General features: G+C 46.2%; 2 protein-coding genes across 5 annotated transcripts in view; one reads left to right on the forward strand and one right to left on the reverse strand.

Annotated features, from left to right (window-relative positions):
* The window catches only part of Naa60 (N(alpha)-acetyltransferase 60, NatF catalytic subunit), a 30905-nt gene extending 18969 nt beyond the window's left edge, over positions 1 to 11936 (reverse strand). Inside the window, exon 1 of one of the 3 annotated variants that reach the window (XM_005391349.1) lies at positions 11854 to 11936. The gene's annotated coding sequence lies outside the window, so the exon portion shown is untranslated. Of the gene's footprint in view, positions 1 to 4315; positions 4508 to 11849 lie in introns of those variants that run through there. The other 2 variants (XM_005391348.2, XM_005391347.2) reach the window with 2 other exon arrangements.
* Positions 11937 to 12458: 522 nt separating this feature from the next.
* The window catches only part of Znf597 (zinc finger protein 597), a 6816-nt gene continuing 5542 nt past the window's right edge, over positions 12459 to 13732 (forward strand). Inside the window, exons 1-2 of one of the 2 annotated variants that reach the window (XM_005391344.2) lie at positions 12459 to 12543; positions 13328 to 13454. In XM_005391344.2, the coding sequence (XP_005391401.1) occupies positions 12511 to 12543; positions 13328 to 13454 (160 nt within the window). In that variant the 5' untranslated portion in view covers positions 12459 to 12510. Of the gene's footprint in view, positions 12544 to 12836; positions 12967 to 13327; positions 13455 to 13732 lie in introns of those variants that run through there. The other variant, XM_005391346.2, reaches the window with a different exon arrangement.

Consider the following 13732-nt stretch of genomic DNA (forward strand, 5'->3'; position numbering starts at 1 on the left):
AAGGTTAAAAAGCAGAGCTAGAGGATAAGCAAAGTAATCTGAAACTCCAAAGAGCAGCAAATTTCTGATCTATAAGATGTGCTAAACTTTAGAAAGACCAAAGGATGAATCTTCTATGAACCAGTTACAACTACTGTCAAAACAAGCATCTTCCAGAGAAACAAGTGTGGAAAAGGTATCCAATGGCACTACACATATTGCCAGGAAAGGCTAGAAATATTGCTGCATTAACAGTTTCTAGAACAAAGGCCTTTTTAGTACCTAAGGGAAAATTACCTACCTATTTTATATAATGGAAATGCTTTCTTCTAATAGTTATGGGTTCAAATTTCAAAACCTATCTGCCTAAATTGATTCTATTTCTGGGAAGAAAAAAAAAGAAACAAAAAACAACTCCACTTGACAACTATTCCACAAAAAAATAAAGCTGGAAGATTTTTTTCTTTAGATGTGGTCTATTAAAGATGACAAAAACCATTTTTTTTTTGTCTTCCTGTGGGAGCAAAGGGAAAAAAGACTTTCTCCAACATGTTTTGTGTCCCTGCCCACAATCACTTCCTTTTCACTCCCCTGAACTTTAAATCTGTGTTTAGAATATTTATTTCTGGCCAGCAGTGCCCAAAATGCTATGCTATTCTTAGGGGGCTGTATTTAAAAGTCAGTGTTAAGAGTCTATTCTAGGGTAAAATAGGTGGTTATATTAATTTGGAGAGACGTTTGAAAAACCTACGTTGTTGCACTCATAGCTGGTTCTCATCATTTTGGAGGAGTATGTGCCCTCCTATGGGCTCTGCCTGGGGAAGAAATGGTGAGGGGATATGAGCTGCTGAAGAGCAGAATAAGGGGGATAATTACCACTTGCTGTCACTTCCTCATGACCTGATCATCTCAAACCTCTGAGCTGTGGCTACCCTGCGGTGACTGTCAAACCTCCTCACTGGGATACTGCAGCTGCATGAAGCATTACTCAGTGCTGACATGGGCCCCCAGCCACTTCCTGCAGAAAGCCCTGGCTTCCCATTCACACCCATTCCTCTCACTCCATAAGCACTGAGCAAATATCCTAGTGCCAGTACCAAAATATGAACCTAACAGAGAGTGTACAGTTGGTGTTCAACACATAGGTCATTCTTTAATTAGCCACGGTATATCTGGGCTCACAGAGACTCTGCACTGTTCTGCCAACCAGCACCTTTCAGAGGTCATGTTAAAAAGAACACATCAGTGGAGCGTGGTGGTCTATGTCTTGAGGCTGAGGCAGAAGGGAGTTGAAGGCCAACCTGGGGTACGTAGTAAGTTCAAGGCCAGCCTTGAACTACATAGTAAGAACCTGTCTCAAAATAAAACAAAAGAAGGATATAAGGAAGGAGCCATCAAAGGCATTTACAACTGCCTGGTGATTCAGATGTAGCATTTGACCTAAGCCTAAAAGAGACTGGCACTACCAGAATCCCTTTGCAGGCCATCATTGCATAGTACTTGAAAGCACTTCCCACAACAAAAGCAGAACCAGTTTCAGCGCAGAGCCCGCACCCCAGCCTTGCTTTCTGCAGAGGATCTGAGGTGTTAAACACATATGGGCTTTATGCATTTCTTCCAGGAGGTGATGGAGGTAAGGTGTAGCTGTGGAGCCACCATTTAAGAGAAGATGCGTCTGAGCTGGGTGCAGTGGGACACACCTGTAATCCCACTAAGAGGCTGAGGTAGAAAAATCACAAATTTAAGACCTGCCTGGGGAACTTGGTGAGACCCTGTTTCAAAATATAAAAAGAGCTGGACATGTAGCTCACTGGTAAGCCACTCATGAGTTCAACCCCCAGTACTACCACCACAAAAAACAAACAAACAAACAAACAAAAACAAAAAAAACCCTCTGGAAAGCAGATACATTTTATTAAAGTGGGACACAACTGATACAATGTACATGGGCTCTCTGGCTTATTTCAGCAGAGCAAAACAGGGTTCACAGGAGGCTCCTGAGCTCAAGGGTTCTACAACTATGTCTGTTCCCTGTGACTACAATGTAAGGATTTTACATCCACCTGATCAAAACCCTTCCCAGAGGCAGGGACAGGGTGTGTGGGCACACCCAATCACTGATGACAGCATCCTTCCTGGTCTCATTTCCAGTCAATCTTTTATCCCTCAAATCTCCTGACATCCAGGAATTTTCTCCTACTCTGGCCAGGAGCATGCTGTTGCTAAGCAAACCGGACAAGTCACATCTAAAGATACTCTCCACACTGTCTACACAGGGGTGTGGTTAAAACAAACACAGTGACAAAGTCACTTCAAGTTATAACTAGGAGATGCTAAAGATAGGTTGCAGAGAACTTCTGAAAAACTGTGTGTGTTATGCATGCACGCTGACACAAGACTATGTCTGATTTTGTGACAGGTTTTAATCATCTTCACTGAAACCCAGCATGTCTTGTAAGTCTGTGAAATGAAACTCCCAGCAAACCACATAGTGGTGGAGCCGCCCATGCAGGTCCCACACTCAAAGGGCTGATCTGCACATTATTTTTTTATTATAAAACTTTATGTAACAAAAAATTTAATATAAAAATGTGTATGAGTCAATTTTCAGTCATAGTGAAACTAGCACCTTCAAGAGGGGCATGCACATTCTGCTTTAAGATGTAACAAATACAGATAAGTTAAAAAAAAAAAAGGAGCATGGATTTGTCTACTGAAGTCAGTCCTTTTTTAAACTTGTTTCAAGTCTTCCAACATGATACTATTTCCTTGTTCCCACCACTCCAATATCGTTCTGTTGCCCACTAGCTGCCATCCCCACACATGCATCTATCACAGGGGTCATAAACAGATCAAATCCTCGCAATGTTCCTTGCACCTGTCTGCCACCGTTTAATTTCAGTAACTTCTTGTCCATAAATTTTTTCAGCTCGGGAGGGTGAGCTTTGCTCATCTTGTCTAATCCCTGAGCTCAGGGCTCCTCTTAAAGGGAATCTTTGGTCCCTGTCACACTCCATGGTAGGCTCAGGGCTTTGTCTTCCACAATATTTTTGATAGGTACAAAATCTTATAGTGGGGGGATGGAACCTACATTCACTGCTGTGATTGGACTGTCTGGAAAGATGGCTCTGGGGTTTCTTCTAGCTTTTAATCTCATCTCCTAACTGAGCATAAAACAGTTCATTGACATGTATGTATCTGTGTTTGAGTGCATATATCTATTTGACATCTTTTGCTCCTTTTTAAGTCAGTGATATAAAAGACACCCCCCCCCCCCCCCCACCCCCCCGCTTGCTGCCCTGTCAGCCAGAATTATGGCTACAGGACTTCTAAAACTCTTCTCAACGTTTCGTCTACTTGGGCGGCGGTGTTTGCACAGAGACCTTTGGCGTCATGTAACTCCCTACATGGTCAGGTAAGCATTAACTAGGGGTTTTATGCTCTCAGTGCTTTGGTAAAAGGAAAACGTCTGCAATTGGCAACACTTTCACGGTAAGTTCCACTCCAAACACTGCTGGGTTGTTAAGACTTTTCTTTCAGGATCAAGGAATGACAAGAGTGACACAAAAAGCACATGGCCCAAGGACTTGGCCAAGGGAAAAGAGATTAAAGAAGCAAAGTTGACATTTATTGCAGAATACCCCCTTGCTTGATCCTCCAGGCTCTGGGCTCTGACACTGGCTGGGCACAGAGATACTTGTTAGCCTCCCCACCAATTTTCCCAACGGGTCAAATCACGCAAGCTACCGACCCCCTTCTTGCTCCTCAGCAAGTGCTTAAGCTGGAAGAAGTCCGAGTAGGTTCTGCAGGGTCAGCATGGCTGGCCTATAACTAACGGGACTGGAAAGCTTACATTTGTCTTAATACCAAAAAGTACAGCGAGGAGAGTACGACGCAGAGGGTGGGAAGCCGGAGCCCCGAACTTGGAGCGGGGCAAACAAAGTCGGCAAACAACTACCCCGACTCCACAAGTACCAAACGGAAGCGAGGGCCAGGCGAGGTAAGGCCGAAACAAGCAGGGCAGACCCTTTACCTCCAGCGACACCACGGGGTGCGACCCAAACCGCTCTTTTATTTCCAATTTCCAGGACAACCCACCTTGGGGCCCGGCGCGGAAGCGGCCCCAAGAAAAGGGCCGACTCCCGACAGCACTGCCACCGCGACGCTTGCCCGCCTCTGAACCCTGATCGCAGCCACCGAAGCTGACCCGCGGGCTGGGCTCCCCCGGGAGGACGCTCTCGGCCCGGGGCCCAGCCTCTCGCAGGTCCCGGCCCGGTGCAGCTCCAGTGTCACCTCCCCCGCAACCCCCGCTTCCACCCCGTCCCCACCGCCTTACCTCTGGCGGGAGCCGGCCGCGGCTACGGGCGGCGTCGTGGGGCTCAGTGCATCCTGGGGGAGCAAGGAGCTGAGACGCGAGACTACTCGCAGTCCCAAACGCCTTATGTAACAGGCCGGGGCCGCAGCCGGGACGGAGGCGGTGGCCCACTGCACTTCCGCCTCCCGCGCCCCACCGGCGGCACAGTCCGGAAGCCCATTGGCCGCCGCCCCACCGTACGCCGCCAGGCATGACGCCTCTGCCACCATCTTAGAAATGGGCAAGCATCGCCAAGTGGCTGGGGTCTCCCCAGCACGAGACCCGCGAGCTAGCGCAAAGGGAAGGATCGCCAGCTGTGGGCTCTCAATAGATGCAGGCCGACGTCCGCGGGCCCTTGGTCCCGCGTATGGGGCATAAGAAGGCTGCTGCTCGCGGCCACCACTTCCCTATCTCACACTGGTTACTGGACGTGGGCGCCGCTATTGCAGACGTGACAACACAAAGCTTCAACGAGCGGTCCTGATCCAAAAATCAAGGCTGCCGCCAGCTCAGCCCCGCGGCCCTACACGCCTGCGCTGACAGTAGGGGCCAGGAGGTTGGGGTGGCCACTGCACAATAGGCAGGTGACAGTTCTCCTGAGGTTGGGGGAGCGTTCTATATCAAAGGATCTGCAATTTGTGAGTAGGGAATCTGTGTCGGGAAGAAATTTAAAAACAGAAATGTATTCTTTGCTTTCAAATAACTATAAGGATTCACATAATTAAAGGCTGAAGAATCTGCCTACAGTCAAGAAAATTGCTTGCTCTCCATTTCTTTCTGCCTTTTTCAACTTGTTAGAATATGGATGATGAATGCAAGAGGGAAAACCTTACCTGGGTCCTTGCTACTCACTGTGCGCTGTGATTCAGCATCAGCTGGGGACTTTTAAGAACGCAGAATTTTGGCCAGGTGAGTTAGTACACCCCTATAATCCTGGCATTCTCGGGGGCTGAGACAGGAGGATCCCCACTTCCATCCTAACCGGGGCAATTCAGCGACTTAGTGAGATTGTTTCAAAATAAAAAATAAATAAAAGAGCTCAGAAAGTAGGTCAGTGTGAAAGCCCAGAGTTCAACCCCCAGTCCAGGGTACATGTGGGGAGAGACAGGATCTCAGGACCCATCCATATTGACTGAATCAGAATTTGCATTTAACTTTAAAACTGGCACTCAAGAGGATCCCCAGATAAAGTGTAAGCACATTAAAGTTTGAGAAGCACTCCCAAGGACTAGGTGATGGCAAAGTAAGGAATTCTGTTGTTTCCAGGGTTCTACATACAGCGCTATGAGATGAACTGGCTAAGAAGGGCACATACACCCAGCCCAACTTCAAAAATACTTTTAAAACACAAATGAAGAAGTTACTCTTTCCTCAGGGCTTCCCATACACCACCTACAGTGGTACAAGATCTCATTTATGATCAGGAAAGGGCACCATGTGTCACTACAGGGATATTCAAAGTAGTCATCCTCTAAAATAAATTTCACCCCATCTCCTGTTCCAAAGTGGTTTCTCATTGGTTTAATTAGTTCAGGTCATCCTTTTCTCATGTGGCTCAGTGATTAGCTCAGATGACCCAGCAGAAGCAAGAGAAGGAGGGGCATCTGCTGGTCACCAGGACTGGTTCAAGGATGATCCAGTCAGCTCAAAGGACAGTACTGATGGGTCCTCTAAGCTTCTGCCTTCCTGGTTTCACTCTCTCTGCAGTGTTTTGATATATTCCACTTGATCCTATAGGCTACTAGCTTTGAGATTACTATCCTCTCTTTCTGAAATGAAAGGTTTGCTACAGCTGAAACTCCTCCAATTGCAGAACTTGGGCAAAACTGTCATGTCTCTCCTCCACGCCTGTTTCTCCAGGAGCTCTTGTTCTGAGAGTTGTGTTTCTTTTCCCGCTGGTTCTAAGTGTTTTATCATGCATATTATTGTTTCTCTCTTGACAGCTCATAACCTGTTCACCCTCTAGCCTCAGATAAGCAGAGTGATACCTAAAGGCACTAACAGTGGTAAAAGGCCAGGAATTTCCTATAGTTTGGCCACACACCAAGCTGGCCTTTGAAGGAAAGCCTTCAATTCCTGTCTTCTCAGCTGAACAACTATTTGGTTTTTTTGTGTGTGTTTTTTTTTGGGTACCGGAAATCGAACTCAAGACCTTGCGCTTGCCAGGCAGGCGCTGTGCTGCTGAGCTAAATCCCCAGCCCCTCAGCTGAACAACTGTATTAGTCAGCTTTCTCACTGCTAGACACAGTACCTGACACCCATAACTTAAAGAGAGAGAAGTTTAATTTGGCTCATGTTTTAAGAGGATTCAGTCAATCGTCAACTGGCAGCAAGGCAAGAACATCACAGTGCGACAGAGTAAACCTGCTTAGCTCATGGAGCTCAGGAAGCAGAGTAGCAACTAGTGCCAGAGAGGAAGGGACCAGGACTCAGACACAGATCTCAAGCCCAAGCCTTTTAACCCACCCAGAAACACCTAGAAGTTTGCTCCACCAAGCCATTGATGGATGGATGGATCTGAAAGCTAATCAAACTGACAGTACCCAAACCTCCACAACCCTCTCCCAACTCTGGAGATAGGGATATACTCAGGCTATTCTGGCCCAGGGAGAGCAGCAAGTATTATTACACGGACAGGCTCTGCCCTTCCTTTTTGAAGTTCCAAGAATTTCCAAAGCCAAGATCTCTCCAGAAATCTAGGCATTTTAATGTTTACTTGAGGCCCTTCCTCATCATTGAGGGTGTTTTGGTTTTTGCTTGATGAGGATAAAATTCAGCTACTCATTGAGCTACATCCCTACACTTTTTTGAAGGGGATACAGGGTCTGACTAAGTTGTCCAAGCTGGCCTCACAGTGACCCTCCTTGCCTCAGCCTGCTAAGTAGCTGGCATTACAGGCATGCACCACTGTGCCCAGCTATTTATCCTCCTGTACATGTGGCTTGCTGGGAGCTGCAGTTTAGTGCAGCTGCTGCTACCCAACATCTCAAGAGTATTATACTAAATTCTGCTAGCCTGGGAAAAGACTAAATTCTGGTTTCCACTGAGTGGGTATTGCTTTTGCATCACTGTAAAGCCAAAATGTTCTTAAGTGAAACCATGGTGAATTAGGGGCACCATCTGCACTTCCTCAAGAAAAATTCCTAGAATGTTAGTTAAAATTATTTTTAATTAACCACATTTTAACTTTGGGGGAAAAACAACCCAGACTGTTTGTCAGAAAGATTTTACCATTGTGTTCTCATGCTAAGAGTGCAAGGACTTTATAGCTGCTGCAAATGGCCCACACCCTCACCAAAATGAGGTAAAATTCTTTACCTCACTGTAATCCAAGTGAAAAAGATTATTATTTTCATATGCACTTCTTATGCTTGAGGCCATAATGTACTAAAAGGACTTGAGGTAGTCCTTTCAGTACATTTTTTCAATTTTTGTGAAATTATTTATATTTCCTCTTTACATAATGAGTTTTTTACACAAATGTGTCCAACGAGATTTTTTTTGAGACACAGTCTCACTCACTATGTAACCCAGGCTGGCCTTGAACTCATGGCTATCTTCCTACCTCAGCCTCCCAAGTACTGGGATTACAGGCATGCACCATCATGCCTGACTCCAGCAAGATATTTTGTTTGGATTTAACTTGGGGAGATTTTTCTGACATTAAAATGTTTTAGAAATACTTCATACCTGTGGTAAATTTAAAAAAGAAGGATACGTAGTGAAAATAAGCATCCTAGCCACCTGTAACCCCAATACTCGGGAGACTGAGGCAGGAGGATTGCTGTGATTCGAGTCTAGCCTGGGCTACACAGTGAGTTCTTCCTTTTTTTTTTTTTTTTGGTACCAGGAATCGAATTCAGGACTTTATGCTTGCCAGGCAGGTGCTTATGCCACTGAGCTATATCCCGGCTACACAGTGAGTTCAAGGCCAGCCTGAACTACACAGCAAGAACCTGTCTCCAATAAACAAACGAACAATAAGAGAAATAACTTTCCCTCCCTGATTCTAAGTACCAGAGGTTTCCAGGTAACCCCTGTTTACCATTTTTTTCCCTAGTATCCTTCAAGAGATATTATTTACATGGACAAGCACTGTATTTTTATAAATAAAAAGCACGTGTGAGATGAAGGCCAAGCTTTGAAACTGAATTCTTTTCTCCTTCCTTCTGTCCTCATTTAGAGGCCTGGCACCACGAACACAAATAGTGACAAGGACACACACTGTCTTGGACATGTGTGATTATGGTTTGTACAACAATGCATTTGTTGTACAAACAACGGAACTTCTAGAATGGAATATGGGTGGACGCATATTTGGTGAAGTGCCCACTATATTCTAAACACTGTGTGGTAGTCCTTTCAGTACATTTTTAAAAATTTTTTAATTTATTTTTTATTTTTTGACTTTTTGAGACAGGGTCTCCCTATGCAGTTCAGGCTGGCCTTGAGCTCACTTTGTAGCCCAGGCTGGTCTTGAACCCGCAACAATCCTCCTGCCTTAGCCTCCTGAGTACTGAGATTACAGGCATGCGCCACCACGCCCGGCCTAGTACATTTTCTCTTATTTCCTCTATAACCCTAAAAGTTAGGTATTGCTCTACCCATTTTACAATATGACACCCACCCAAGGGTGTTACTGTATGCAGAATGAAGCTCCTCTCCCCAGGGGCAGCCCTGAGTGCCCACTATGAAAGATGAAAGCCAAGAAGCAACAACAAAAAACCTGATTGATCAGCAAAACAAACTAGTTCATCATTAAAAGCCATGAGTCCTTCACTTGGATCACAATTTTCCTGAATTACCCAGGAGGAAAGCCATGAGTTTTCAAGAGCAGTCTTTACAGGGAGACCTCTGAAAACATCTTTTTTTTTCTGGTACCGGCAATCGAACTCACGACCTTGTGCTGGCCAGGCAGGCGCTGTGCCGCTGAGCTAAATCCCCAGCCCCTCTGAAAACATCTTTTTCACAGTCCTGGAAATCATGAAGAAGCCACTTCATGGGAAGCTCTGTGGATTGTCAGCTTGTTGACCAGTATCCGCCTTGCCTAAGTGGACTTTGCACCACCCTGGATCATTCCCCGGGGAGCTGAAAGGTTTCACCAGACTGGCATGAGTTGGAATAAACTGTCCAGACTCATGGTTCTATGGGGTTTGTTAATATCTGCACGGATCCAAACCAGGACACTAGGAACAAAAATATTTTGCTTTCAAAGAAATTCTCTTTTGGTGTGAAATGATTCAAGGGTATAAACTGGACCACCCAGGATGATACTGCTTCCTGCAATAAGAACCAAAGCAGAGGTGGAAGAGGATGACTTTGTGGCCACATAGCTCCTATCAGGGCAGTACAACAGAGGGTCTGTTTCTCTACTAATACTCTCACAGTGTACCCTGAGACTGGGCTTACCAATCAGACTCACAAAGGACTGATGCTTAAACAAGATGTTTATTTGCTTACAGAGTGACTGGAATATTCATATTCCTGTTTTGCTTAACAAAAGAATATAATCATTTACTCTCCTACCAAGTAAGTGAAAACCTTTGCTTTACTAAGTTCTTATTACTCAGTGCTATAATTTTTAAATGACTTGCAGGTCATAAACGGCTTTCACATAATTAAGTTTACTCTGACTGTTAGGGCATTGTTTCCAACAGACAGAGAAGGTTTGACACCCTCTGTGTAACTCTTCTCCCCTCTCAGGCTGGCTCCATGCCTCATCCTTCGAGGTTCAACTTTTCTGTACAGTGCAGGGCAGGAAGAGGCACGGCACTGGCCATTTTACCTCTGCAACTCCTAGGCCAGTAAATCTCAGACATTTAAACCCTGATCTCCGAAGTCTTAATCTGATATGTCCTTTGGGGGAAGAATTATGTAAGCGTGTAGTCCTCTATTTTATTATCCAGTGCACTGTTTCTTTTCTGTTCTCATTGTGTCTAATCCTAACCCTCCAAGAGTCTCTCACTGAAACTTGTATTTTGTAAGAATCAATCGGTACCACAAGGTCCACAATTCTTCACTGAAAACCAATTTGGCTGGAACTGACACATAGTAAAGCCCGTTTTAGTGGCATTAACTTGTTGCAGGTACATTTTAGAGTTCAGGTCCTCTTTCTCCTGAAGAGACACTTATTCAGCTAGAGGTGAAACTAGCTTTAAATCTGAGTGTCTCTTGTCTTTGGTGAAAGTACAATGTGTCCATGCAAGATGCAGCCACAATTCCCTCAATAAGAGACTGGAGATCAGTAAATACCAGTTCTTTAATTTGCTCAACCTCTCATGGAAGCTGGGAGAAGATAATCTTATTTACCTAGGCCTCAATATATAGTAGGCTTTTGGTTCTTCTTGCGCATATATGCTTCAAATTGTTTCTATCATTCTCCTGCTGTCCTTGAAGCACCATTCTCCTTCATCTGGGACCCTCAAGTAGCTCTTCTGTAACCCTTTTCCACAATGACTGCTGCTTAGCTGTTAACAGAGACTACCTGAAATACAGTTATCTGACTTTTTCTATTTTCTTTTTCCCACTTCCAACAGAGCTTTGATTTTTGTGTAGTATACAGCCAGGGAAGGCTATAGGTCCTTATGAAGCATGGTGGGCTAACCGCTATTACCACAGTCTTTCGTTTTGATAATGACTGGTTTGGGATGAGTACACGACACAGTACATGTCTGCACGTATTATACTGATGCCACTGTCACTTTCAACAAATTGTTATGGCTGAGGAAGAAGTAACATGACGGTGTTGGGCTTTGATTGTGTCACTGAGCCACTGAATCAACCAAGTGCCCTATCTTTGAACACTATCCTTTTTTTGTTTTTCTGTTACAGCTGAAACTATCCTATCTGTTATTTCACCAAACCCAACTACTACTCAATTCTCGTAATACTGTTTTATTAACCATACAACCATTCCCCAAGTAAAATAATAAGTTGAAAGGTATTCAGAAATTTGACGGAATCTATTATCTTTGTCTTTTCTCGTCCTCCCTTATGCCTTCATTAACTGAAAATTCCTTTCACTTTGACATTATCTTTTAAATTATGGAGGAGAGGCATTCTGATCTCTTTGTACCTTTAAAAATTGACCCCATCACCCAAGCAATTTGTGGCAGTTTTCTAATTCCCAATCTTTACACCACAGCACCCAATGTCTGTAACATGGGGCACATGTGTCACTGGAGAAGGGCAAATGTGAGGTGACCAACGTCTTGCGACGCAAACCAATGCTTCTACTCCCGCTTGAGGTCCGCTGTGGTTCCGAGTATCCGTTCAGCCTTCGTAAGCGGGCACAAAGCACCACACCCTAGAATGTTTTGGGTCGGAAACGAGACCCAACTAGATCGGAACCTTATGAGGGCAGAATGACACCCCTTCACATTCCATCCCATAATTTAAGGCAGCGGCCGCTCAGGCCGAGGTCCAGCCCCGCATCCCTGGCCTCTCACGCACCTAACCCTGGAGACACACGTTTCAGACCCGCCAGCCCCCACTCGATACTACCCCGACCCGTTACCGACTCTCTTTTGAGTTCCAGAGTCTGTCTTCTTGTTCTCTTTTTTGTCAGAAACATCACGTCTTCCAGAGTCTCCCTAACGCTGCACTTGAGCAGGTCAATAGGACTGATCTCTCCGAGGAGACCCCGTGGGCGGAGCCGGAAATACTTGGTGGTAGAAAGGCAGGAGCACCTCCTTCCCGCAGCTGCCCGGCGTACCGGTCCTCGGTTCAGTTGCTGGATTGGTCTATTGAGAAGAGGGTCAGCCCCCTGGGGGCCCGCCGGCCAATCAGAGTGCAGCGAGAAAAGGCCGCGGCGGCTGGGGAGCAGAGCTTCCGGCGGCTTCCCTGCGGCCCGTGCGTGGGGAGCATGGGAGCGTGGGAGTTTGGCGGCGGCGGAGGCGGCCGTTATCGCCTCTCGATTGGGCGCCGTTTGGTGTCACACCTGCCCGGGTAGAGCGGGGCTCTCGTTACTCCTGCAGCCGTAAGTGGGCGCCCTTCGGGGATGAGCTGAAGAGGAGCTTTCGGTTCAGGTTTTCAAAGGGGCTCGAGAGTAGTGAGGAAGGCTCGGGTACTCCGAGGGATTTAGGGAGGTTCGGGGTAGACCAAGGACTTTTCTTTCCCCCGGCAGTTCTGTCTAGACATTCCTATGGCGACTTGAAGACGGTCTCCTCACACCCGCGATGGCGTCCACGCTCGCGACCCCCGGCCCCCAGGTGAGACGAGGTGCCTTTTCCCGGTGTACGGTGTGTGGCTGTTCTCCGGCCTCGGCTGGACGACCGCGGAGGGGGGTTGAACCCAGCTGTCGCGACGCGAGTGTGCTTGGTACCCGGTACCCGGTATGCCCGGTGTCTTTGTCCTCAGAAGTGGTTTTTCCTCTTTTCAAAACCACAGCCGGGGAACAGAGTCTTCGTGAGGGGTCGGTAACAGTTTCCCAAATTGTCTTTCTGGAGTGCTTCTCAAAATTCCACATTTCTAGTCTTCACACCTGTTGGGTAATAATGATAACAAAGCCCAGGTGATTCTTAGTCACACCACAGTCCCGTTAAAGAACCAGTAAACTTAGGGAAGGAGGATTCTCGGGGCAGAGCTGAGCAGCGAGTCTCACGGCGAAGAGACAGAACGGGCAGGGAAAGATGGTGGGAGAACCCTGGAACTTCTCTTTCATGATTTTTCCTCCTTTCACTCGGAGCATCCTTACTTAATGGTTACCCGCCCCTGAGAATCTTCATCTTTTCTCTTCCGGGGAAGATGCCATTCTCACAGCATACTGTCTTGATCCTTTTACCACTGCCTCAAAACTTACGTCCATGTTTACTCTCTCCTTCCTGAACCCAGCCCTAGAACCTGTTTGTACCCTACCCCAACACTAAGGAACTTTTCTCTGAGCCTTTTGGTCCCTTGTATCTGATGTTTTTAGCTCTTTCAGCCTTCCCAGACCGAGGGACAGATTGACTCATTAACTTCTTGTTACTGAGATGGCCTCTCATGTTGTTTCAGGAACCAATACTGTTTGACGATCTGGCTGTGTATTTTTCTCAAGAGGAATGTGTAGGTCTGCACCCTGCCCAGAGGTCCCTTAGCAGAGAGGCCACACAGGAGTGTTCTCAGGATGTGGCCTTGATGGGTAAGGCAGTTTTTCCTGCATTTTTGAACTTTCATCAGTTTTAGGAGGATCTAATGTCTTGTTCACATGTTGTTATGGTGAGGCGGGACCTATTCCTGGGCAATTTACAAGAGATCAAAATATAAGTAATGTTTACATTTTAAGAATTCATGGGCTGGGGATTTAGCTCAGCGGCAAAGCGTCTGCCTGGCAAGCGCAAGGTCGTGAGTTCGGTTCCCGGTACCGGAGAAAAACCAAAAAAAAAAAAGAATTCATTGCAAGGCTGCGTGTGGTAGTGC

The sequence above is a fragment of the Chinchilla lanigera genome, unplaced genomic scaffold (assembly GCF_000276665.1).
Source record: "Chinchilla lanigera isolate Chin_1 unplaced genomic scaffold, ChiLan1.0 scaffold00041, whole genome shotgun sequence".
Lineage (NCBI taxonomy): Eukaryota > Metazoa > Chordata > Mammalia > Rodentia > Chinchillidae > Chinchilla > Chinchilla lanigera.